The sequence below is a fragment of the Sceloporus occidentalis genome, unplaced genomic scaffold, assembly GCF_023333645.1.
Source record: "Sceloporus occidentalis isolate IW3139 unplaced genomic scaffold, rSceOcc1.0.p SCAF_5, whole genome shotgun sequence".
Classification (NCBI taxonomy): domain Eukaryota; kingdom Metazoa; phylum Chordata; class Lepidosauria; order Squamata; family Phrynosomatidae; genus Sceloporus; species Sceloporus occidentalis.
Window position 1 is genome coordinate 1,152,773 of NW_028316985.1, and position 24,684 is coordinate 1,177,456.

Below are 24,684 nucleotides of genomic sequence, written 5' to 3' on the forward strand. Positions count from 1 at the left end.
ATTCCAAAGATCATAGCGGTGAACAGCAAGTAAGCTAATGAGCAAGTCAGCTAATTTGACCCCAACAGTCTGGGTACTCATTTTAGCTCCCTCCTCGGAAGGATGCAAGCCTGAGTCGAGCTTGGGCCCTTTTGCTGGTCTTGAACTCGCAACCTTGTGGTTTCAAGTGAATGGCTGCAGTACAGGCATTGAACCACTGCGCCACCAGGGCTCCATTATTATTATTATTATGCTTTATTTGTATAGTGCTGCAGATTTGCACAGCGGTGTCCATGCAAACAGTAAGATAGATAAGAGTAATCCTGCCCATGGCATACAATCTAAGAAATAGTAGCATAATACATCTAAATAATACATAACAATACAGGAAAGGATTCAATAAGAGATAATAAATTGTATGAATTCTTATATAATATTACAGAACTAAACTTTTTTTAAAAAAATTGAATTAGAGAACGGAGAAGACTCCTTTTAGAAGAAACAAGGATATCTCTCCAAAGGCAGACATTTCAGACTTTGACAGACGACAAAAGAAGGAAGTCGCTAGAAAGGGAAATAATGCAAAATCAATGACTAGTCAATGAGCCGGAGGACGGAAAATGGAAGGAAAAACAGTTTAATTTTATCTTTATATACATATATATATATATATATATATATATATATATATGCATATGCATATGTATATACACACACAATTTTTGTTACTGCATTTATATATTTGAGCTATGCCTAACATAATGTTGATCTGTGGAATGTAAACTTGTAATAATAATAATAATAATAATAATAATAATAATAATAATAGGAAAACACATGTTTCCAATGGCCTTAGGAACTGAGACACCACAATTTTATGATTAGGGGTCACATGAGGAACTGTATTAAAGGGGCGCAGCATTAGGAAGGTTGAGAACCACTGTTCTAGACGACACTGGAGACGAATACAGACCTTGGTCACTAAGATCTCAAATTGCAAAGAGAATTTAGACCCCAAAATGCACCTGCTTGGAATGGATAATAATGAACGGCTGAACAATTTAACCCTTTTTACAGGTTTTTGTGGGTTTTTTGAGCTATGTGGCCATGTTCTAGAAAGGTTTATTCCTTAAGGATGGAACTCTTCCAAAACATGGCCACATAGCCCCAAAAACCCACCAAAAACTGGGAAGTCAATCCCTGTCTGCTGTTTGTTCAAGTGTCTCCAGTTGCATACCGCATATCCTCCGTCTGTCCCAGTTTGGCAGGACCAGCCCTATGCAATCCCCTGCCATCCATCCATCCATCCATCCATCCATCCATCCATCCATCCATCCATCCCACTTTCTCAGCTGCTTCTCAAGTGTCCCACTTTCTCTCTCCTTGGTCCTCAGCTTCCTTCAATTGCTACAAACTGAACTCAAAGGGCAAAAGTCATTTGCAACCAATTAACACACTGGAGAGGAAGAGGTTGAAGCTTTCCCTTCCCAGGAGACTCAGGCAAAAGCAAGCTGCTGCAGCCTCTCCTTTCTGCCTTGTTCTTCCTCATTCATAACGTTTGCCGTCTTGACCAGTCTCCAATGTTGCTTGGCCACAAATCCCAGGTTTCATCTCTGAGATTTTGAAGGTTTGGTCTAGGGTTCCCAGATCCCAGGGACCTTCTTTTCAGGTATTCAGGGCAAAGGGGAGGAATCTCAGGGAGAGAGTGCTGCCTTGAGGTGTGTGCATGCACGCATAGATGTGTGTGTGTGTGTGTGTTGGAGCTGGTGGTTTTTGTTTGAATGGCATAAACTGTGCAGCTGTGGGCAATGCATGGCTAATGGCATCACCAGGACCCTTTTGACATCACAAAGGCTTGTCTCTGACCTAAGGTTTTGCCAGTGGATGTGCATTGTGCATCGGTTTGCATTGAACATGGGTTTGCATCGCACACGTTTATCCATACCTCAAGCACATACAGTTTTGCAGGGTTGCAATTGACTCATGAGGTGGCATTACACAACTACTATGTGAGTCAGTGAGTGTAAAGTTAGGAGTAAAGTCCAGGGTGGGAAAGCAAGGAAGGGCCTTCTTATGGGTGCCCCAAATCTTGGATTTCTCTCCCTACAGAGCTCCAAATGGCCCTTCCTTACTCTCCTTCCATCAGCAAGCAAAGGCTTCTTATTCAGCTTTCAAGCTTTTAGGACTCAAAAGGGAGCTCCTTCTGCAAGACTGGTGTGCTGTTGTAACACACTTTTGTTGTTGTTGTTGTTGTTGTTGTTGTTGCAATGGCCTCTTTTTTAGTCTATACTTTAAATTGTTTTAATGCTGTTAAAAATTTGACTCTATTTCAGTGCACCAAAACACATTACAGAAATAATACAGTTTGAGACTGCTTTAACTGCCCTGGCTCAATGTTAGGGGATTCTGGGAATTATAGTTTTGTGAGATATTTAGCTTCCTCCGTCAGAGAGCCCTGGTGCCACAAGAAACTACAATTCCCTAGCACTGAGCCAGGGCACTTAAAGCGGTTTCAAACTGGAATGGTTCTGCAGTGTGTTTTGGACCAGTGTTGATCTTTTGCATGCCTTTGATTATACTGTCATCATTTATGAAGTCACTATCATCCCATTTTGGGAGAAGGGTGGGATATCAATCCCATAAATAAATTTAAAAATTACTTTCGTGAAGGTCTACGACCATAATAAAGATTTAGGGAATTCTATTCTAATTTGCAAGTCCCCTTGCATCCTGCTTTTGGGGAAAGGTGGGACAGAAATAAAAATGATGATGAAGATAACAGTATCAGCAATGAGGATGATGATGATGATGTGATCCTGTAGATACTACTAGACTGCCACTGCCAGCATTCTCACCTTCTGCTGGAAGATATATGGCCAAAACACACTGCAGAAGTAATCCAGTTGGACACCGCTTTAACTGCTTTGGCTCAGTGCTGGGAAATCTTGGGATCTGTAGTTTGTCGTGGCACCAGAGCTCTCTGATAGGAAAGGCTAATGTCTACCAAAGCTACAGTTCCCAGAATTGCCTAGCATTCAGCCAGGGCAGTTAAAGGATGATCAACTGGATTATTTCTGCAGGGTATTTTGTTTTGCAGCCCAGCCACATCCGAAGGGCCCCAAGACCTCCATCGTGGATTTAGTGTCCTTTGCAAAGCGTTGGTCTCTGTGTCTTTAGTGCTTTGTTCCTTGGATCCTTATCCTGGCCTGCTTCTCTTCTCTGCAGGGCTTTCTTCTCCAAAGCTTGAGCTGCTCTCCAGGCGACTAGGCTTGCTTGCGCTGAGCTCCACAAGATCCTGACTCTCTCGGTGCTGAGGCCCGGATCCTGCTGTTCCAACACGGCAAAGGTTGCTCAAGGCTGGGACTTTGCATCTGCTGCATGATCTCTGCATTTGGGTTGAGGTCTTCCTCCTCTGGTGCCCCATGGGGCCTCTTTTGCCCTGAGCATCCCCATGCTGTGCCCATTTGCCAGAGGTCAGGGGGACCCCTTGGCCATGCCTTCCCTGGGACCTTCTGCCCTCTTTCTCCTTCTCCTCTCTTCGGTGGGTTCGGCCAACCAGCCCCCCAACTTTGTCCTGATTTTTGCGGATGACCTGGGCTTTGGGGATCTGGCCAGTTATGGCCATCCGACCTCCGCCACGCCGAACCTGGACAAGATGGCTGCCAGTGGCCTGCGCTTCACTGACTTCTACAGCAGCAGCCCGGTTTGCAGTCCGTCACGGTACGCCTTTCTTATTGATCGATTGGTCTATTGATTTATTTTATATGCCACCTTTCTCCCAAATTCAGGGTGACCAGACATCCTCCTTTCCTCAGACATGCCCTACATTTCAAGCCTTTGTCCTGGATGAATTCCAAAACGTCCTCCATCCAGGGGGACCAGATGTCCTCCTTTTCCAGGACATGTCCTACATTTCATCCTTTTTCCAGGAGGAAAACCCCATGAAAGCTTTGCCTCTTAGGCTCACCGTTGTGACATTTTATAGGGTAGGTTTCTTGTGTGTTAATGTTCTGTAAACCACATAATGATTACAGAGGAACAAGAATGACTTGGAACCATCCGAAGGACAGGTTCAGTCTTTTCGGCTCTTGGCTGCTCATTTTGGGCCAAGATCTGATAAAGGAATTTTACTACGCTGACTTGGAAACATTTTGGAAGGCATGGCATATGGCTGTGTGTGTGTGTGTGTGTATGAATATGTGTGTTGACAGATGGATATAAGTACACATAAAAGAGATACATAAATGCACACAAAAGCATGTAGCTGCATGCAGGACCACAAAATAAGATTTCTAAGGAGGAATCATTGCACATGCCAGCATTTTGCAAAGTGCTGGTGGTCTATGGTGGTTTGCCCCATAATGGTGGAAGTGGCCAGAAATTCGCTGTACTTTCAGCCAAACATGAAAATATAGATGTTTGCTTATTTATTTACTTTGTTTATATGCCTCCTTTCTCCCAGAGTGGGACCCAAGGCAGCTTCCAGAAATAAGAAGTCAGAAGCATTTGCAATAAGATTTTTAAAAACAATTTAAAATCATTTAAAAGCCATACAAAAGTTAAAGTGAATACAGCGGTCCCTCCACATTCGCTGTGGTCAGAGCTGAAGGACCCCCGTGAATGTGGAAAAACCTCAAATAAAAAACTACTATTCTTTCAAGACTAAGAGAACACCTCTCTAGGAATTTCTGGGTCCTCCAGTGCATCTCTATGGTTAACATCTGCTGGGGTTGATCATAGAATCATCGTGGAGGATCCACAAATGCCTAGAGAAGTCTTATCTCTAGGAACTTCTAGGTTCTTCAGCGCAACTCTATGGTCAACTTCTGGCAGAGTTGCGCTGGAGAACCTAGAGATTCTTAGGGAGGACATATTGATCAAATGCGCAAATAATCAGATTCACAGAACTCAAAGCCACAAATGTGGAGGACCAACTGTACAACACGCATCTAAATAAAAACACATCTAAATAAAAAGGCTATCTCTTGTGTTCTCACCAAATGAGATGGTGGCAGGACTGAGAGAAAGCCTTCTCAGGTAGATCTTAGGACCCTGGTAGTTTTGTATGGAGAGAAATGGTGTTTCAGATGGTCTGGACCTAAGCTTTATTGCTTTAGCACTTTATTGGTTATGACCATTGCTTTGGATCAGGGGTAGGCAACCTGCGGCCCGCGGGCCGGATGTGGCCCGGCGAGGCCTTGGGACCAGCCCCAGCCCGGTCCTGCCGCCGATTGCCGCTGGGGCCTTTGGGGGGCAATTGTCTATAGAAGCCTCAGAAACATGCATTTATATTAACATTTTTAAAAAATCAGCAAATTTTTCCACGTGTCCTCCATTTTTTTTAAAAAAAGTGTCTTCCATTTGAAAATTTTGTCCTACATTTGTCCTGGTTTATTTATATATATATTTATTTTTTAAAAATTATTTAATTATTTACTTTTTGGGTTCGCCCCCCCAGTTGTCTGAGGGACAGCAGCCCGGCCCCCGGCTCAAAAAGATTGCCTACCCCTGCTTTGGATTGTGCCCAGAAACAAACTGGTCACCTTTGAAGTTAACTAGGGACTCATATGCACCTATAACTGGCCTTGGCCAGCATTACGGCCGCCGTGTTTGGCACCCGCTGAAGTTTCCGAACAGTTTCCAAAGGCATCCCCATGTACAGTGTGTTGTTGTTGTGTGCCTTCAAGTTGTTTCTGACTCATGGTGACCTCTGTACTTTGTGCTTTATAGGCCATTAAAACACAAGACACCTGCCCTATAAAATGTCATGCCAAAAACAATATAAAACAGACAGAACAAGTAACATATTGCAGTTCTTTAACATCTTAAAACAGAGTCCACGTAGTTTTGCTGTCGTCGTTGTGTGTCTTCGAGTTGCTTCTGACTTATGCCCTCCCCCGCTAAGGCGACCCTATCATAGGGTTTTCTTGGTAATATTTATTCAGAGGGAGAGTGCCTTTGCCATCCTCTGAGGCTGAGAGAGTGTGACTTGCCCAATGGGTTTCCATGGCTGAGCGGGGATTTGAACCCTGGTCTCTAGGGAATGCAGTGGCTTAGTGGTTAAGACACTAGTTCTGATGATCGGAAGATCAGAAAGTTGGCAGTTCGGCAGTTTGAGGGCCAAGTGCTGCATGATGGGGTGAGCTCCTGTCACTGGGCCCAACTTCTGCCAACCTAGCAGTTTGAGAGCAAGCAAAAATGGAAGTAGATAAATAGGTACCACTTCAGTGGGAAGGTAACAGCATTCCTTGCAACCAGGAAAGGAGATTCGACCTCAACATTAGGAGGATGGAGCAAGCTTGTTTTCTGCTGCTCCAGAGACTGAACATGGAACAGTGGATGCAAGCTTCAGGAACAGAGATTCCAGCTCAACATTATGAGGAACTTCCTGGCAGTAAGAGCTGTTCATTTGGAAGTAGACTTAGGGAGCTGGGGATGTTTAGCCTGGAGAAAAGAGGGTTAAGAGGTGATATGATAGCCCTGTCTAAGTATTTTGAAGGGGTGTCACATTGAGGATAGAGCAAGCTTTTCTCCTGATGCTCCAGAGAATAGGACAATTAATGCAAGCTCCAGGAAAAGAGATCCCAGCTCAATATTCGGAGGAACTCCTTGACAGTAAGGGCTGTTCAACAGTGGAACACATTCCTTCCTCGGAGATTGTGGTGAAGTCTCCTTCTTTGGAGGTCTTTAAACAGAGGCTGGCTGGCCATATGTTGGGGGTGCTTTGATGGTGAGTTCCTGCATGGCAGAATTGGGTTGGACTAGATGGCCCTTTTTGGAGTCTCTTCCAACTCTTATTCTATGACTCTATGTATGAAAGCTCCAGCTGCCAATTTCTTTCTTTCTCTTAGTCTCAAAGGTGCTACACGATCTCTCTACATACCTTTGAATTCTGAAATGTAAAGATTCACTTGTTGAGCCTCCGTTGCATGTATTCTGTGGGATTAGGATTTGGCAGCTTGGATAACTACTGTGGAGCGAGACCTGGAGGAGGTTGGCTGCCTCATTGACAAGGGAGACATGAGCTGCCACTGCATTCTGGGTCAGGCATGCTTGGCCAGATCCGTCTCTTGGGGTTGCTGCCATCCCTTTGGGTCTAACCTCCTTCTTCTCTTCTTCCCCTGTAGGGCTGCCCTGCTGACAGGACGCTTCCAGACCCGCTCCGGCGTCTATCCTGGGGTCTTCTACCCGGGGTCCCAAGGAGGCCTTCCTTTGGCTGAAGTGACCGTGGCAGAGGTGCTGAAGGGCCGGGGCTATGCCACCGCTGTGGTGGGCAAGTGGCACCTGGGATTCGGACCCAATGGCACCTTCCTGCCCACAAACCAAGGGTTTGACCACTTCTTTGGTGTGCCTTACTCCCATGACCAGGTGAGCAACAGCGCCAAAAGGGAGGCAGATGCAGAGAAGGCTTTGACGGGGATGATTGGAAACGTTGTACTAATATGTTTGGCTGGGAGAGAGAAAGAGAGAAGAAGGTCATGCAGAATTTCATGGAGAAGATGGAGCCAGTTTGAGTCCAGAGCTGCATCTCCACTGCAGAATTAATCCAGTTTGACACCACATGGCTCAGTGCTGTGGTAATTCTAGTATTTGCAGTGTTGTGAGATATTTGGCCTTCTCTGTCGGAGAGTTCTGGTGCCACCACAAACTACAAACCCCAGGTTTCCATAGGATGGAGCCACAACTGCAGAATTAGTGCAGACTGCAGCACTCATGCAATTAATTAATGTTGATGCAAACTCCATTTTTAACAGTTGAAAGTTAAAGCGTTGTCCAACTGCATTAATTCTGCAGTGTGGTAGCAGCCTAGTACACAAACCAATGGATTCAAGTTACAAGAGAAGAGATTTCACCAGAACTTTAGGAAGAACCTCTTGACCATAAGAGCCATTCAGCAGTGGAATGGACTGACTTGGAGGATGGCAGACTCTCCATCTTTGGAGGTCTCGAAACAGAAGTTGGATGGGCATCTTTCAAGTGTGCATTAGTTGTGTATTCCTGGATGGAAGTAGATTAGACTAGATAGCCTTTGGGTTCTCTTCTAGCTCTTAAGATTATGTGATTTTATTGGAGATTTTTAAAGGGGGGTTGGATGCTTGCCTGAGGGACATTTTAGCGGTAGATTCCTGCACTCACTTCAGGGCCAGGATTGCAGTACACAATCCTTGGGGTCCCCCCCCACTTCTGTGGTTCTGCCTGCATCCACACTGCAGCATTAATCTGGTTTGACACTGCTTTGACTGCCATGGCCCAATGCTATGGAATTTTGGGAATTGTAGTTTATTGAGCAAAGCTCTGGTGCCACAGCAAACTACAATCCCCAGAATTGGAAAATGTCTGGAAAATGAACATGCAGAAGGATGTAAATAAACAAATCAAATTAAATCTTGTAGCAACTTTGAGACTAACTGAAATAAAGAAATTGGTAGCATGAGCTTCCATAGACTTGAGCCTGTTTCCACTCCAAACATGCATCTGAAGAAGTAGACTCAAGTCTACAAAAGCTCATGCTAGCAAGTTCTTTTTTTCAGTTAGTCTCAAAGGTCCTACAAGATGCTTTTGCATAAATGTCCCATGTGCCAGACTGGGGGATTCTGGGTGTTTCAGTCCAAACAAAGATCTCTTTCCTATGCTCTATTAAAGCAGCAAAAGGGGAAACCACCAGATGGATTTCTATGGTAGCAAGTGGCTGGAATCTTTGGGGCAAGGGATTTCTTTTGCGCTGCTTGCATGTATTGTGCCTTCTTACCTTCCATGAGAAATGGGGAAAAAGGGAGAGCTGCAGCATAAAATGAACTGGTGATACATTGCATATATTTACTCCAACAATACCATTTAAACCATCCAATAGAATACTACTACTACTACTACTACTAATAATAATAATAATATTCTACATTATATAATAATATTATAATATGATTCTTTCCTTGATGGTATTTTTTAAGTTTCAGGGATAAGATGCCTTACATTGTTGTTGCTTTGAAATAATCTGTTTTTTTCTTGCATGATGCAGTAAATACACTCATCCCTCCACATTTGCTAGGCTTAGGGGCACAGGACTCTCACGAAAGTGGAAAAAACTACAAATAAAAAAGTCTATTTTTTTAATCCAAGGGAATACCTCTCTAGGAATCTCTAGGTCCTCCAGCACAATTCTGTGATCCACATCCACCAGAAGTTGACCATAGAGTCATGATGGAGGCCCTACAGATTCCTAGAGAAATGTTTTCTTGAGGAATCTCTAGGTCCACCAGTGTGACTCTGTGGTCGACTTCCAGCAGAGTGACTCTAGAGATCCCTAGAGAGAACCTATTAATCCAATCTGTGAATAATCAAATTGCAAAAGTGAAAGCTGCAAATGCGGAGGGTCGGCTGTAGTTGGTTACAGCATATATTGTATTGACTAATCCATAGCATCTTCATTCTTGTAAATATACCATTTTCAGTTTATTTGACTTGTCACACTTGATTCTCCTTTGCCTCCTGGTGCTTTTGTCACTTCTGCCATTGTTCTCCTTCTTCCCTTCTTCCCTCCTGGGGCTGTCTTCCCCTTCCTTCTGCTGCAGGGACCGTGCCAGAACCTGACCTGCTTCCCTCCAGACATACGATGCTTTGGGACCTGCGACCAAGGAGTGGTCACTGTCCCCCTGATTTGGAACCAGACTATAGTCGAGCAGCCGCTCTCCTTCCCTCGCCTCCAGCCCCGCTACAACGCCTTTGCCCGGGACTTCATCGCTGACTGTGCGCGGCGCAACCAGCCCTTCCTGCTGTATTATGCTTCCCACGTAGGTCCTGGGTAGGGGCTGCCCAAGGTTGGGGGGGGGGGCTCTGCGCATGGGAATTGAGCATTGCTGTCACTCATTCATGTGTTTGAAAAGTAACTCCCTGCATGTCTGGGAAACATATTCAGGGGTAAATGTTTTGTCCATGCAGCAAAACAGAATCCAGAATCTATAAAAACGTGATACTTTTATTAGCTGACCGAAATGCAGGAAATACATCATGCAGGGTTTTGATGCTTCGCAGGCTTCTTTATCGGCCAAAGATGTTCAAAATTGTACAGAAAAAAGAAGAGTAAAAATGTCACTTGCGTGTCTGGCTACTTAAGAAAAAGGTTTAGAATAGATTGGTGGAAAGCATAAGACTGGGGGAAAATCTATGTCAATACCTCTGAAATGCACTTTTAAAAATAACCTTCAAAACAATCTCAAAAAGACATTATCGCTTAACACTGATAAAGTAATTATAGAATCATAGAATCGCAGAGTTGGAAGAGACCGCAAGGGCCATCCAGTCCAACCCCATTCTGCCATGCAGGAAATCCAAATCAAAGCATCCCTGAGAGATGGCCATCCAACCTCTGCTTAAAGACATCCAAGGAAGGAGACTCCACTACACTCCGAGGAAGGAATGGGTTCCACTGTCAAACAGCCTTTACATACTGTCAGGAAGTTCTTCCTAATGTTGAACTGGAATCTCTTTTCCTGGAGCTTGCATCCATTCCTCCCTTGGGTCCTGTTCTCTGGAGCAGCAGAAAACAAGCTTGCTCCCTCCTCAATATGACATCCCTTCAAATATTTAAACAGGGCTATCATATCACCTCTTAACCTTCTCTTCTCCAGGATAAACATCCCCAGCTCCTTGAGTCGTTCCTCATAAGGCATGGTTTCCAGACCCTTCACCATTTTGGTGGCTCTCCTTTGGACACATGGCTCCAGTTTCTCAATGTCCTTTTTGAATTGTGGTGCCCAGAACTGGACACAATATTCTAGGTGGGGCCTGACCAAAGCAGAATACAGTGGCACTATTACTTCCCTTGATCTAGACACTATACTTCTATTGATGCAGCCTAAAATCGCATTGGCCTTTTTAGCTGCCGCATCACACTGTTCACTCATGTTCAACTTGTGGTCTACTTGGACTCCTAGATCCCTTTCACACGTAGTTTCATTCAGCCAGGTGTCACCCATCCTATATCTGTGCACTTTATTTTTCCGCCCTAAGTGCAGTACCTTACATTTCTCCGTGTTGAATTTCATTTTGTTAGCTTTGGCCCAGCTTTCTAGTCTATTTAGGTCATTTTGAATCTTGATCCTGTCCTCTGGGGTATTAGCTATTCCCCCTAATTTGGTGTCATCTGCAAATTTGATAAGTATGCCCCCAATTCTGTCATCGAGGTCATTGATAAAGATGTTGTATAGCCTTGGGCCCAGAACAGAGCCCCACTGGACAACCCACTGGTCACTTCTCTCCAAGATGAAAAGGAGCCATTGCTGAGCACCCTTTGGGTTCGGCCGGTCAACCAATGACAAATCCATGTAACAGTTGCCTTGACCAGCCCACATTTTACAAGCTTGTTTGCAAGAATATCTTGGGAAACCTTGTCAAAGGCCTTACTGAAATCAAGATATACTACATCCACAGCATTCCCTTCATCTACCAAGATGGTAATTTTATCAAAGAAGGAGATCAGATTTGTCTGGCATGACTTGTTTCTCTGAAACCCATGTTGACTTTTTGTGATTATGGCATTGCCTTCTAGATGTTCACAGACTCTCTGTTTAATGATCTGCTCCAGAATCTTTTCTAGAACTGATGTCAGACTAATTGGACGATAATTGTTGGGATCCTCTTTTTCCCCCTTTTTGAAGATGGGGACAACGTTTGCCCTCCTCCAGTCTGCTGGGATCTCTCCTGTTCTCCAGGAGTTTTCAAATATGATTGCCAATGGCTCCGATATGACATTTGCCAGTTCTTTTAGTACCCTTGGATGGAGTTCATCTGGTCCCGGAGACTTAAATTCATTTAGATTAACAAGGTGTTCCTCTACTATCTCTTTACTTATTCTGTGCTGAAATTCCCCTATTCTGTCCTCTGCTCCATTATCCTCAGGTTGAGCCCCTTTGCCTTTTCTGAGAAGACTGAGGCAAAGAAGGTGTTGAGTAATTCTGCCTTTTCTCTATCTCCTGTTAGCATTTTGCCATCTTCTCCACGCAGTGGCCCTACCATTTCCTTCTTCTTCCTTTTGCTGCGGACATATCCAAAAAAGCCCTTTTTATTGTTCTTAACCTCTCTAGCAAGACTGAGTTCATTCTGCGCTTTAGCTTTTCTGACTTTACCCCAAAACATGCCTGCTATTTCTTTGAATTCCCTTTTTGTGATTTCCCCCTTTTCCCATTTCTTATACATCTTCCGTTTCAAACTTTGCTCAGTTGAAAGTTCCTTAGTCATCCATCCTGGTTTCTTGAGACACCTCCCGTTTTTCTTTCTCACTGGAACTGTTTGAAATTGTGCCTTCAGTATCTCCCTTTTGAGAAACTCCCATCCCTCCTGAACTCCTTTATCTTTTAGTATTTCTGACCAGGGATCACCCTCAATACTTCTCTAAGTTTACTGAAATCCGCTCTCCTAAAGTCTAGGATGCGTGTCTGACTCTGCCTGGCTTCTCCTTTCCATTGTATAACAAACTCCAGGAGAACATGGTCACTTCCACCTAAGGATCCCACCACTTGCACCCCATTAACCAAGTCATCCTTGTTGGTTAGGATCAGATCTAAAATAGCTGACCCCCTTGTTGCCTCTTCCACCTTTTGGACCATGAAATTGTCTTCCAGGCAAGTGAGGAATTTGCTAGACCTTGAGGATTTGGCTGAGTTTGACTTCCAGCAAATATCAGGATAGTTGAAGTCGCCCATCACTACTACATCTCTCTTTTCTGACTGTGTGGTCATCTGTTCTAGAAAGATATCATCCAATTCCTCAGTCTGACTTGGGGGTCTGTAGTAGACTCCCACCGTAACACCCTTGTTGTTTCCCTCCCCTTTGATTCTTATCCAGATGCTCTCCACCTGGCTTCCATGATTGATGTCCAGGATCTCTTCACTGGTGTAAATATCTCTGACATATAGTGCTATTCCTCCTCCTTTCCTGTTTGGCCTATTTCTCTTAATAAGGTTATACCCCTCTATTTCCACATTCCAATCATGAGACTCATCCCACCAGGTTTCAGTGATGCCTATTATATCATATTTGCTTTGTTGTACTAGGAGTTCGAGTTCATCTTGCTTATTTCCCATGCTCTGTGCATTAGTGTAGAGACATCGCAGACCATGGTTCCCTTTTACTTGCTGCCTGTGCAAGTTTTTTTGCCTCCCACTGTTGGGTCCTTGCACTGTTTGCCTTGTTTCCTCTATGTCAGTTTGACTATTTTCGCCATCTCTTTTGCCTTCCTTAATATTGTCTCCCTTCCCCTCGGAACTCAGTTTAAAGCTCTCCTGATCAAGTTCTTGAGACTGTTGGCAAAAACATTTCTTCCAACTGGCATGAGATGCAACCCGTCTGTTGCAAGAAGTCCCTCCTCATGGAACAGCAGCCCATGATCAAAGAATCCAAATCAATTCCCACTTCTTAATGTTACTTTGCAAATGTGATTTCTTTAAACACTTGTTACTAGGGCTTCGTCAGCAATACAGAAATAATGGTGTTTGACACCGCTTTAGCTGCCATGGCTCTATCCTATGGAATCCTGGGATTTGTAGTTTGTTGTGGCGCCAGATCTCTCTGGCAGAGAAGGCTAAATACCTAAAAAAAAAAGTACAGATTCCAGAATTCCATAGCATTGACCCATGGCAATTAAAGAGGTGTCAAACTGCATTATTTCTGCAGTGAAGATGTGGTCCAAGAAAGCTTTTGTTTATTATTACACGGCTGATGCATTACTTGCAGGAATAAATTTGTTGCTTCCAAAGTTTGTAAATATTCAGATTTGTAACAGATTTGGGGGCATCAAATTGATTTATAATGACTTTTTTGCAAGACTTGTTGACAGGTAATGTGTGCTTTTTTTCTCCAGCACACGCACTACCCCCAGTTTGCAAGCCAAGAGTACACTGGTCAGTCGCCCCGGGGGCCTTTTGGAGACGCTCTCCTTGAATTTGATGGGTCGGTGGGGCACCTCTTGCAAGCCTTGCAGGTCAATGGGGTGCAGAAGAATACTTTGGTCTTCTTCACTGCTGACAACGGGTGAGTATGAATCTGATCTCATAGAATCGTAGAGTTGGAAGAGACCCCAAGGGCCATCCAGTCCAACCCCCTTCTGCCATGCAGGAACTCACAATCAAAATATGGCTGTCCAGCCTCTGTTTAAAGCCACCACATCTCTTAGGATTGCCATAGGTTGGAAGTGACTTGAAGACACCCAACAACAACAAAAAGATAAAAGCACTTAAAAACAGCACATGTTAAAACAAAAGTACAGCCCTCCCTCCGTTCTCGTGGTCTTCAGACTCATGTCCCTCACTTATGTGCAAGGTACAAATGGAGAGGGAATGAATGGGGCACGTGCAGTATATTCAAGCCAATGGGGCTTGAATATATGCGAAACTCCATTTTCACGAGGGGGTCTCGAACGGATCCCCTGCGAAAAAGGAGGGGTGACTGTACTAAAATGCTTTGTCTTCTTCAGATGCAAAGTTTCTGAGAGTCATCTGAAGGTGAAGGGTGAGAGGGAGAAAATAGGCTTTAATGTGTGTTCCTCACTTGGCTTCCTTTGTTTTTTGCAGCCCTGAGACCATGCGCATGTCCCGGGGAGGCAGTTCTGGCATCCTCAAGTGTGGCAAAGGCACCACCTACGAAGGAGGAGTGAGGGAGCCGGCTGTGGCCTACTGGCCTGGATGCATCACTCCGGGTAAGTCTGGCCATTTATATAACCATAGAGTCATAAAGATGGAAGGATCCCCAGAGGCCATCGACTCCAAACCCCTGTTCAATGCAGGATCTCTAGCTAAAGCTTCCCCGGCAGGTAGCTGTCTAGCCTCTTATTTAGATGTCCAGAGAAGGAGACCCTGCCACCTGTCCAGGCAACTGGCCCCGTTGCCCAACACTCTCACTCTCAAGACATTCCTCTGAATGTTCTGTCAGAATCCACCCTCCTGTAACTTTAAACCATTAGACCTGGTCCTACCCTCTGGGGCAGCAGAGAACAAACTTGTCCTCTACTTTCTCGGGCAGCCAATGAGGTATTTAAAGAGGGCAATCATGCCACCCCTCAGTCTTCTGGAGTGTGCCCAGAGATGGGCGACCAAAATGCTGAAAGGTCTGGAAATTGTGTCATATGAGGAGAGTCTTAGGGAGCTGGGGATGTTTGGAGAAGAGAAGGTTAAGAGGGGACATGATAGCCACGTTTAAATATTTGAAGGAATAGCATATTGAGGAGGGAGCAAACTCGTTTTCTGCTGCTCCAGGGAATAGGACATGAAGCAATGGATGTAAGCTCCAGGAAAAGAAATTCCACCTAAACATTAGGAGGAACATCCTGACAGAGCTGTTGGACAGTGGAATATATTCCCTTGGAGAGTGATGGACTCTCCTTCTTTGGAGGTTTTTAAGCAGATGCTGGATGGCCATCTGTCAATGGAGATGCTTTGACTGTGAGTTCTTGCATGGCAGCAAGGGTTGACTGGATGGCCATTGTGGCCATTCCAACTCTATGATTCAATGACTAATTGGTTCCACTGCTGAACCACTTTCACCATCAAGAAGTTCCTTCTAAGAGACAATCAAAATCTGCCCTCCTGTAACTGCAAACCCTTACACCTGGTCTTCCTCTCTGGGGCAGCAGAGAACAAACCTGCCCCTCCTCTCTGGGGCAGCTATTGAGATATTTAAAGGAGGCAATCATGTCACTCCTCCATCTTCTCTTCACCAAGCTGAACATGCCAAGCTCCTTCAGCCTCTCCTCATCTGTTTTGTTCTTCATACTGCTTCTCAGCCTCATTGGCCTTCTCTGTACTTGCTCCAACTAATCATGGAAACATGGAATCGCAGAGTTGGAAGGGGCCTCATGGACAATCTGGTCTAACACCCCACAGTCCATGATCTCCAACAAAACCATTGCCAGCAATAGGTACCTTCCCAGCCTCTTCTGGAAGAAGTCCAAAGGAGGAGACCCCGCCACCTCTCTAGGGAATTGGTTCCATTGGTTCCGTTAAGACGTTCCCTTCAATGTCCAGCTGAAATCTAGCCCCTTGTAATTTAAAACCATCAGGCCTGGTCCCATCCTCCAGGACAGCAGAGAACAGGCCCACCCCTTCCTCTCTGGGGCAGCCCTTGAGGCATTGAAAGGGTGCCGTCATGTCACCCCTCAGTCTTATCCTCACCAGGCTGAACATGCCCAGTTCCTTCAACATGTCCCAACATGCCCAGCTCCTAGTGGTGATAGCAGATGCAAAATGCAGGTAATGTCAGGTTTACTCCATGTTGTTTGGACACCAGGATCTCCCCAAAAGGACTGTTTATGTTCTTTTCTCTGTGTGCGCACACAGGGGCCCATTTTAGAGCTTGTGTGCCAAGATGACCATCAAGTTCACCTATTTGATCTATTTGATGTGTTTATCTGTTGCCTTGCAACCCAACAGTTCCTTCTCTGCAGCAGAGTTAGATATGTGAAATTTCCAATACATAAATTAAGAACATTTTAAAAACTGACTAAAAGATCTCTTTATAAATAGTTTAAACTTAATTTAAACATCTTTAAAGAGCAGGGGAAATATTCAGTGGGGGTGTGTGGGAATGAGGCCTTCCTTACCATGGCTTTTGGTCAGATATTTTGGGATGAATTGATTTCATCCAAATTCTTACATGTGCTTTCCTTTAACTAGCTTTAAATTGCTTTGTTTAATTTAGAACTTTAAAAAAAATACATCAGATTTTTAATTTGATTTTGGCCTATTTCCATTTCCTTTGCTATTCTAAATTGCTTTAAATGTTTGAAATTGCGTGTAGGACCACCCTGGGATCTTCAATTAGAAGGTTAGAAAGAATGATTTTAAATGACAAATGATAAACCATTTAAGTTGGTGGGGTGGGCTTTGGTTTGCCTTTGGACAGGGCCTATTTGGGGGGTGGGGTAGCAGACATCTCTTGGCTAAATGGGGCAGGAGGGTCCCTACCCCATGCTCGTTCCCTGACCCTTTTGTCCCTTTTCTCGGAGGCCAGGCGTCACCCATGAGATGGCCAGCACCCTCGACATCTTGCCAACACTAGCGGCCATGGCTGGCGTGCCCCTTCCCAATGTGACTTTGGACGGCTACGACCTCAGCCCCGTCCTCTTTGGAAGCGGGAAGGTGAGTCTTCTGGTTGGCTTTCTTGTCTGAAAGATTCAGGGCAGAGGGCCATTGTGTCCTGCTGTCATGTTGCAACAGAACGCAAGGTGACAAAAGTGCAGTAGCTAAAGGAACAAGCAGAATCCAATAACAAACGGTCCAGGGTCAGGGACCGTAAATCAAAGCAGAGTCTAAGTAGGAGAAACATGATATCAGAGTAAAAAGAAACAGTCCGGGGTTGTAAATCACAGGGTCCTATCTCATAGTCGATGCAGACTGAGAGAGAGAGAGAGACAGGTTTCTTCTAGAACCAGGGAGACCAGGAGCCTGATTGAAAAGGAAACAGAGTTTATTTGGCTGCAGAGGAAAACATCCAAATTCTGGAGGTCTTGTTTACAAGTGACTCAATCTTTTATAGAACTTTGAACAAAGAAAACTACAAATTGCATTCATTGGATATACATAAGTTAAACATATACACCCATTTACACTCATTGGATGCCAGAGATACGTTTCTCCATCCTTCATGCAAACCCATCAATCAAACTGTTATCTCCACGTTTTTCCTTTTACTGTCCCCAACTGTCCCTGCATTATATCCTCTGATTTGGGGTAACAGCTTGAATCAGGAGCCATTTCAGGGTTTTTACATTCCAGAGCAGATGCTTTGATCTGACCTCATATCTGTCATCTGGGCGACTCTTGCTCCCAATATTTCAGCACGATAATTCTCTGCTTCAGTTTTAATTGATCCTCTTCAAGACCACGTTTTCTTCCAGCAACCTAAGTGAGGAAAAGCCTTATAAAGCCCGCCAACTCAGCCCCACCGAAGTTGCAGAGTGTATTTCCAGAGGGCATTAAGCCACTGCATGTGCACAGTCTGTCTCTTCACCTGCAATAGAAGCACCGGGTTAGTGCCAAATGCAAAAGCCTTCACCTTTCCTGAGGATTTGAAACTTTCCCTTCCTCTGGATAAAGAACTCAGGTGGTGATCGGAACGAGATGGAGGAGGGCATGGCTGCGGTAGATCTGTTTTGTCTTCTGAAGCCAAACTCTCAAGGTGGGGCATGATATAATGGCAGCAGGCAGGTGGCCATCTTTGGCTGGCTCTGGTGGCTTCCCTCCAGGACCAGCCCTCCAGCATGGACACTGCCTCCCACCCAGCTAGACTAAGTGGTCCTTGGCCCTATGTGCTCTCCATGTGGGACTCCTTGCTACTAGCTGAGTGCTGGTGGTGTGCATTGTTGAGCCCCAGCTTCACAGAGAGTTCACGTATTATAGTTTTTGTGGGGGTTTGGGGCTATATGGCCATGTTCTGGAAGTGTTTGTTCCTGACGTTTTGCCAGCAACTATGGATGGCATCTTCAGAGAATGCAGGCATGGTAGAGAGTGGTGTGTGTGTGTGTGTACACACACACACAGTGTGTGACCCTGGGTTGGGAGGAGTGATTTACATGTTCATCTGGGTATTGTTCTGTTGCTGTTGAATGGTGAGGCCTCAGGATGGGAGGATATGCAAGGAGGATTTGAGTCTGCTTCTTCTGGAACATGGCCACAGAGCCAAAAAACCCACACAAAAACCTACGTTCAGATATTGTTGGCAAGGAATGGAGGGCAGGCTTTGAGATAGATGGTCATATATTACAAATATTAAAGACAGGATAGACCTAGGATTTTTAATTAATTAATTAATTAATTTTATTTGCATCCCATCCCCCCCCGACACACACACAATTGGGACCCAAAGTGGCTTATACTCTAAAAACACAAAACGATTAAAAACATACAAAAGTGACAATCAAACTTTATTAAGATCTTTGTTACTTTAATAATATTTTTTTTTTATAAAAGAGAGAAGCATTCATTAAGAGAGTAATACAAACAATAGGTTTAAAGACAGTAAACTAAATATACAGCTTTAAAGCATAGTATATTATTTTACACAATCGTAGAGACTTTCTTAAAAGACGTCATAATGAGAAACTCATATTACAGTAATTAAAGATGAGATCAACACTTGTGTAGGAAGTTTGTAAATAGAAGGTAATATTGCTTCAGTTATCTATCTGCCGTGTTATTTGTTTGTTCCTGGTGTGTAACTGTGAATTGTCTTTATTTGTGAGTGTATGTAATGTACTTATTAGTTGTTTGTATTAGTGATTTGTGGTTGTATGGTTTTTTTTTGTTTTTTTTAAAATACATTTTATTAAGTATTAAAAACCCAAAACAAAAGACATAGAATAAAAGAATAAAAATCTTATATGCAAAATATACTCCAATATCTAAATAAGACTATTCTAAACAGTATATTTTCTCTCCTTCATGGCTTCCTTAGATACTGACCAAGTTCTAACATTGTCTATTTCTATTCCTACTGAACTCTATTTCATCCTCATCATAATCTTCCGTGATTCCTTCAGATCTTCTTAACTAAATAGGTTATTTCATATCCCTCCGTATTAACGACTACTCCTTTCCCCTGTTTTAACCTACCTTTATAAACACATAACTCTCTTTTCTAAGCTTTGTCTGCATGCAGTTGATATCAGCATTCTTGTTTATAATCATAAAATAATAGAAAATAATCTAATAATAATCAAGAGGTGTTATTATATATATAAAAAAACTAAATTTACAAAAAACGACCTAAACCTATATTTATCCCACCTAAGCAAACATTCCTATTTTATCCTATGAACCTTCGATGATATTAGACATCTTGTCTTCCTTTAAATTACTCAGATACATTTCCCACACTTTCCATTCTTGGTCAAATTCTTCCAAAGGTCTGTCTTTTACCGGTTGTGCCAGTTTTTCCATCCCATAAATCTCTATCCTCTTCCATCTCCAGGTTTCTTTTTTCCACTTCTCGGCCGCGATGAGGGCCAGCAGCATGACTTTTTCATGGGTTTTTGGATGCTCTGGGTCTTCCGTCATATTTAAGAGATAGGACTTAACAGTCGGCCTTCCCTTTAATCCAAATTTTCTTTCATTTCTGAGTGTATCGTTCTCCAAAATGTCTTTACTTTAGGACAATTCCTAGCTCTTTATTGCATTTCCAGCAAAGGTTCTTATTTTTCTTAAACGTTTTGGATAATCGATGAGGGGTAAGGTCCCATCTGAACATGGACTTATATATGTTTTCCTTTAAATCCACACTGATAATTGGCTTGATTTCCCCCTCCCAAAGCCTCTCCCACTGATCCAATTGTATTGATTCATTTATATCTTTAGCCCAATTTAACATCAATTCTTTCACCACTTCAGTTTCCAATTCATACTCTAATATTAATTTATTTAAATGTGATATTTGTTTCTGTGGGTATTTAATTATCCTCTCAAATCTGGGATCTCCTTCCCCATTCCTCCTCCTCTCAGATCAACTGAGAAACGTTCTCGAATTTGTCTGTAGGAGAACCAGTTACTCTCCAAACCCTCCAAGTCCAAGTCCTCTTGTGATTTCAGCACTCTTTTAGCATCTGCCTGTTTTGTAATCTCTTTATAAGGAACCCAACCCTCTTTTTGTATTGTTCCCTTCCAAACATAGCTTTGTTTGATGAAGTCCACAAAGGGTCTCTAGGACACCATTTTTCCTTATACTTTAACCATATCTTTAACAACGATTTCCTAATAATTTGATTATTAAAATTACTATCCGCTTTTAATTTATCATATATTAACTATCCATGCAAGCCAAATTTTAATTGATAGTTTTCCAAATTCCAGTTTCTTTTACTTCCCAATCGTATCCCGTCGAGAGCAGAAGCATGAGAGAGCGTTTCGGGCGGGGGAATGCCAACACACCTCTCTCCACCGAATCGCACAATCTTTTCATTTTCATTCTGGGCTTTTTCCATCCCATATAAATTTGGATATGTCTCTTTGCCATTGTCTAAACGGCGTTTCATTAGTTATTATAGGGAGGCTTTGGAAGAAGAAGATCATTTTTGGAAGAACAGTCATCTTCATAAGAGCTATCTTCCCCATCCATGAAATGTTTACATTTTTCCAATTCATTAAATCTTTTTAAATCTTTTTCCAGGTGTTACCATAATTATTTTCAAATAGGTCTTTATTTTTTGTAGTCATGTTGATACTCAAATATTTCACCAGTTTTTTATTTTGGAAACCCATTTTCTCTACCATTTCATTCATTTCTTCTTTTGTCATATTCATCATGAACACTGCTGTTTTTTCCTTATTTATTTTATATCCGGCAACCCGACCAAACTTTTCAAATGCATCTAATATTAATTCGTTACTTTCTACTGGATTTGCAATTGTTGTATGTGGTTGTATGTTTTTAATGTTGTTTAAATGGGAAAAAAGTGGCGCTCAAACTTTATTCTCCATTGTCCTGTATCTTGGAGAGTTTTGGAGAGTGTTTCCAACTTCAGTGATTCCTTTTGAAGTGTGTATATGTTTTTAATATGAAAAATGTGTTTTAAGTGGGTTAGATTCAATTGAGTGTTCTGTTTTTTATAATACTGATATGTGTTTTTGTGCTTGTTTCTATCCCTTTGTTGTGGTTGTTGTGTTCCTTCGAGTGGTTTCCGACTTACGGCGACCCTAAGATGAGCCTATCATGGCATTTTCTTCTTCAGAAGGAGTTTGCCATGGCCATCCTTTGAGGCTGAGAGAGTGTGACTTGGGTTTCATGGCTGAACTGGCATTTGAACTTTGCACAAACCAGTACGCAACGCTGAAGAAGAAGAGGCTGAAATGCATTGGGCTTTTTACAAAAAGTGTGTGTCTGTGTCCCCGCCGCAACCCTGGTCAGCAAAAGGATTTCTCTTCTTCTCTCCTATTAACTTGTTAAAAGATGTGTCAGCCCCACATACCGCATGCCGCCATGTCATTTCTTCCCACAGAGCCCCCGCCGGGTGATGTTCTACTACCCACCATCCCCGAACCAGTTGCTGGGTGTCTTTGCTGTCCGCTACCAGAAGTACAAAGCCCACTTCTTCACTCAAGGTGAGTCTTCCTCCTCCTCCTGAAAATGGGAGAAAAAGAGGTGTGAGCCCAGCCGGCTCTGCCCCTGCCTTCCCCACATCTCTGGTGGTCTTCGCTGCCCCTTTCAGCCAGGAAAGTGAGGGATGTAAGGGAACCTGGCCCTTTTTAGGCTTCAAGCATGGAGTCATAGACTCATAGAGCTGGAAGAGACCCCAAGAAGGGCCCTGATCCAGTCCAACCCCTTTCTTCTGCCATGCAGGAACTCTCCATCAGAGCATCCCTATTGACAGATGGCCTTCCAGTCTCTGCTTAAAAGATCTCCAAAGGAGGAGACCCCACCAGACTCCGAGGGAAAACAAACTTGCTCCCTCCTCAGTGTGACACCCCTTCAAATACTTAAACAGGGCCATTATATCACCCCTTAACCCAGGCTAAACATCCCCAGCTCCCTAAGTCTTTCCTCTTAGGGTTTTATGGTTTCCAGAACCTTCACCATTTTAGTCATCCTCCTCTGGATGCAGATACAAACCCCCTCTGAAGAAATGTACCAAGAAAACCCCATGATAGGGTCGCCATAAGTTGGAAATGACTTGAAGGCACACAACAAGAACACCAAGGGGATGCTTGTCCTTCAGCGTGGTTCTCCCTTCCCTTGGCCTTGTGGTCACTCTCTGACCATCCCTCTCACCCGTCTCGTCTGTCTCTCTCTGCTCCAGGTGCCTTCCACAGCGACATGACTCCGGACGCCGACTGCCACGGGACCGCCCTATTGAAGGCCCATGACCCCCCGCTGCTGTTCGACCTGGATTCGGATCCTGCTGAGAACTACAACCTCCTCCAGGGAAGCACCGTGGAGCCAGACGTTCTGGCTGTCCTCAAGGAGACCCGCTTCCAGAAGGCGCTTTTTGACAAGCAGATGGAGTTTGGAGAGAGCCAGCTTGCAAGGGGCACGGACCCCTCTCTCGAACCCTGCTGTGCCCCCCAATGTAGCCCAAAACCCTCATGCTGCAGCTGTGCATCAACCTCTTAGCCCTTGTTCCCTCCAGGGCTTGGAAAAGTTCCATTTAACAGGCCGCAACTTTGCAAAAAGTACAGTCAGCCCTCAGTATCCATGGATGGATTCAAGCATCCACAACTTCAAAATGTTCAGAAAAATGTTCAGATTGACCTGAATTGATTCAAGAGCTGGGTCAAAACTAACAAAATGAATTTCAGCAAAGAGAAATGCAAGGTACAGCCAGCCCTCCAGGTTCACAGAGGCAAACATCCATGGCTTGCAAATATATATTCCAAAAAGCAAACCTTGATTTAATACAAGGGGCACCATTTTGTTATGCCATTGTATTTAATAGGACTTGAGCATCCATGGGTTTTGGTATTCTTGGGTTGGTCCTGGAACCAAAACCCGGCAGATACCAAGGGCCCACACTGGTGGTGGTGATGATGATGATGATGATGATGCCGATGCCTCATTGTATATAATAGGACCGTGGGGAGTCCTGGGACCAAGCCCCAACCCACAGTAGTAATAATAACAATACCATGGATTTTTGTATCCTTGGGGGGTCCTGGAAATAAACCCCAGCAGATAACAAGGGCCCACTGTAGTAATAATAATAATAATAATAATAATAATAATAATAATATCCCATTGTTTATAATGGATCTTGAGCATCCATGGATTTTGTGTCCATGGGGGTTCTGGAAACTAATCCCAGCAGATAAACAGGGCCAACTGGTGGTTGTGGTGATGATGATGATGGATAATGAAATCCCATTGTCTATAATGGAACTTGAGCATCCCTGGATTTTAGTCCCCATGGGGAGTCCTGGACCAGCAGATACCAAGGGCCTAATGTAGTAATAATAATAACAACAACAATATCTCATTGTCACCATCAAGCCTCCCTAAAGGAACTCAGCCTTCCCAGAAGGCCTGTGACTCCATCCTGGCCTCTGAGGGAGAGAAAGGTAGGCCCAACGCCTTCCCTAATGGGTCCTAACCAGAGTAAGGAGAAGGGCCCTCCCTCCAGCCCCTCTGCCCTGGTCCAGGCCTCCCAGGGAGAGAAGATCTGCTGGACTTTTCCCCTTCTGTCCCCACTGCCATTCCCTTCTCCTTTTGTGTCTTGTCTCTTTAGATTGTAAGCCTGAGGGCAGGGAAATGTCGCTCTGAGAGCCTTGGCTGAAGAGTGGGGTATAAGTAAATAAATATTATTATTATTATTATTATTATTATTATTATTATTGTCTGTAATGGAACTTGAGCATCCTTGGAATTTGGTATCCAAGAGGAGTCCTGGAGCCAAACCCCATCAGAAACCAAGGGCCCACTGTAATTGGTTTGCCTATGCAGAAGCCATCTCTGGAGGTAAGGTTTCATTCCCAAGTTTGCAAAAATGCCTTTTGGGACTGCATCTCCCAATATCCCCATTCAGTGTGGCCAGTGGCTATCCCTGAACAACTGACTCCATAATTTTCCTCCACTCTGTACAGGCACAGAGGAGCTGTTATTGCTATTTAACAGTCCCCTAAGTGTGGGAGATTTTAACACAGTGCTTTTAAGGCAGGAAAAACCACTTTTTGCCTTCAGAGGTGGTGATGATGATCATCATCTGCATCCTTCCTCCCGTGTTAAATCCCAGTTACC

The 24,684-nt window shown here is 43.8% G+C and overlaps 1 protein-coding gene across 1 annotated transcript; it reads left to right on the top strand.

Moving 5' to 3' along the window:
• The first annotated feature begins 1,587 nt into the window (after window positions 1-1,587).
• ARSA (arylsulfatase A) lies at window positions 1,588-24,263 on the top strand. Its single transcript, XM_089527324.1, has 9 exons — window positions 1,588-1,648; window positions 3,205-3,699; window positions 7,107-7,347; window positions 9,549-9,767; window positions 13,835-14,004; window positions 14,544-14,668; window positions 16,978-17,105; window positions 21,956-22,058; window positions 22,754-24,263. The coding sequence occupies exons 2-9, from the start codon at window positions 3,431-3,433 to the stop codon at window positions 23,065-23,067; spliced, it is 1,569 nt and encodes a 522-aa protein (XP_089383450.1). The 5' UTR covers window positions 1,588-1,648; window positions 3,205-3,430; the 3' UTR covers window positions 23,068-24,263.
• Window positions 24,264-24,684: the final 421 nt, after the last annotated feature.

Coding starts and splice junctions, on each gene's coding strand:
- ARSA (XM_089527324.1), top strand. CDS start 3,431: ATGCTGTGCCCATTTGCCAGAGGTCAGGGGGACCCCTTGGCCATGCCT. Junction 3,700..7,106: donor CCGGTTTGCAGTCCGTCACG/GTACGCCTTTCT, acceptor CTTCCCCTGTAG/GGCTGCCCTGCTGACAGGAC. Junction 7,348..9,548: donor TGCCTTACTCCCATGACCAG/GTGAGCAACAGC, acceptor CTTCTGCTGCAG/GGACCGTGCCAGAACCTGAC.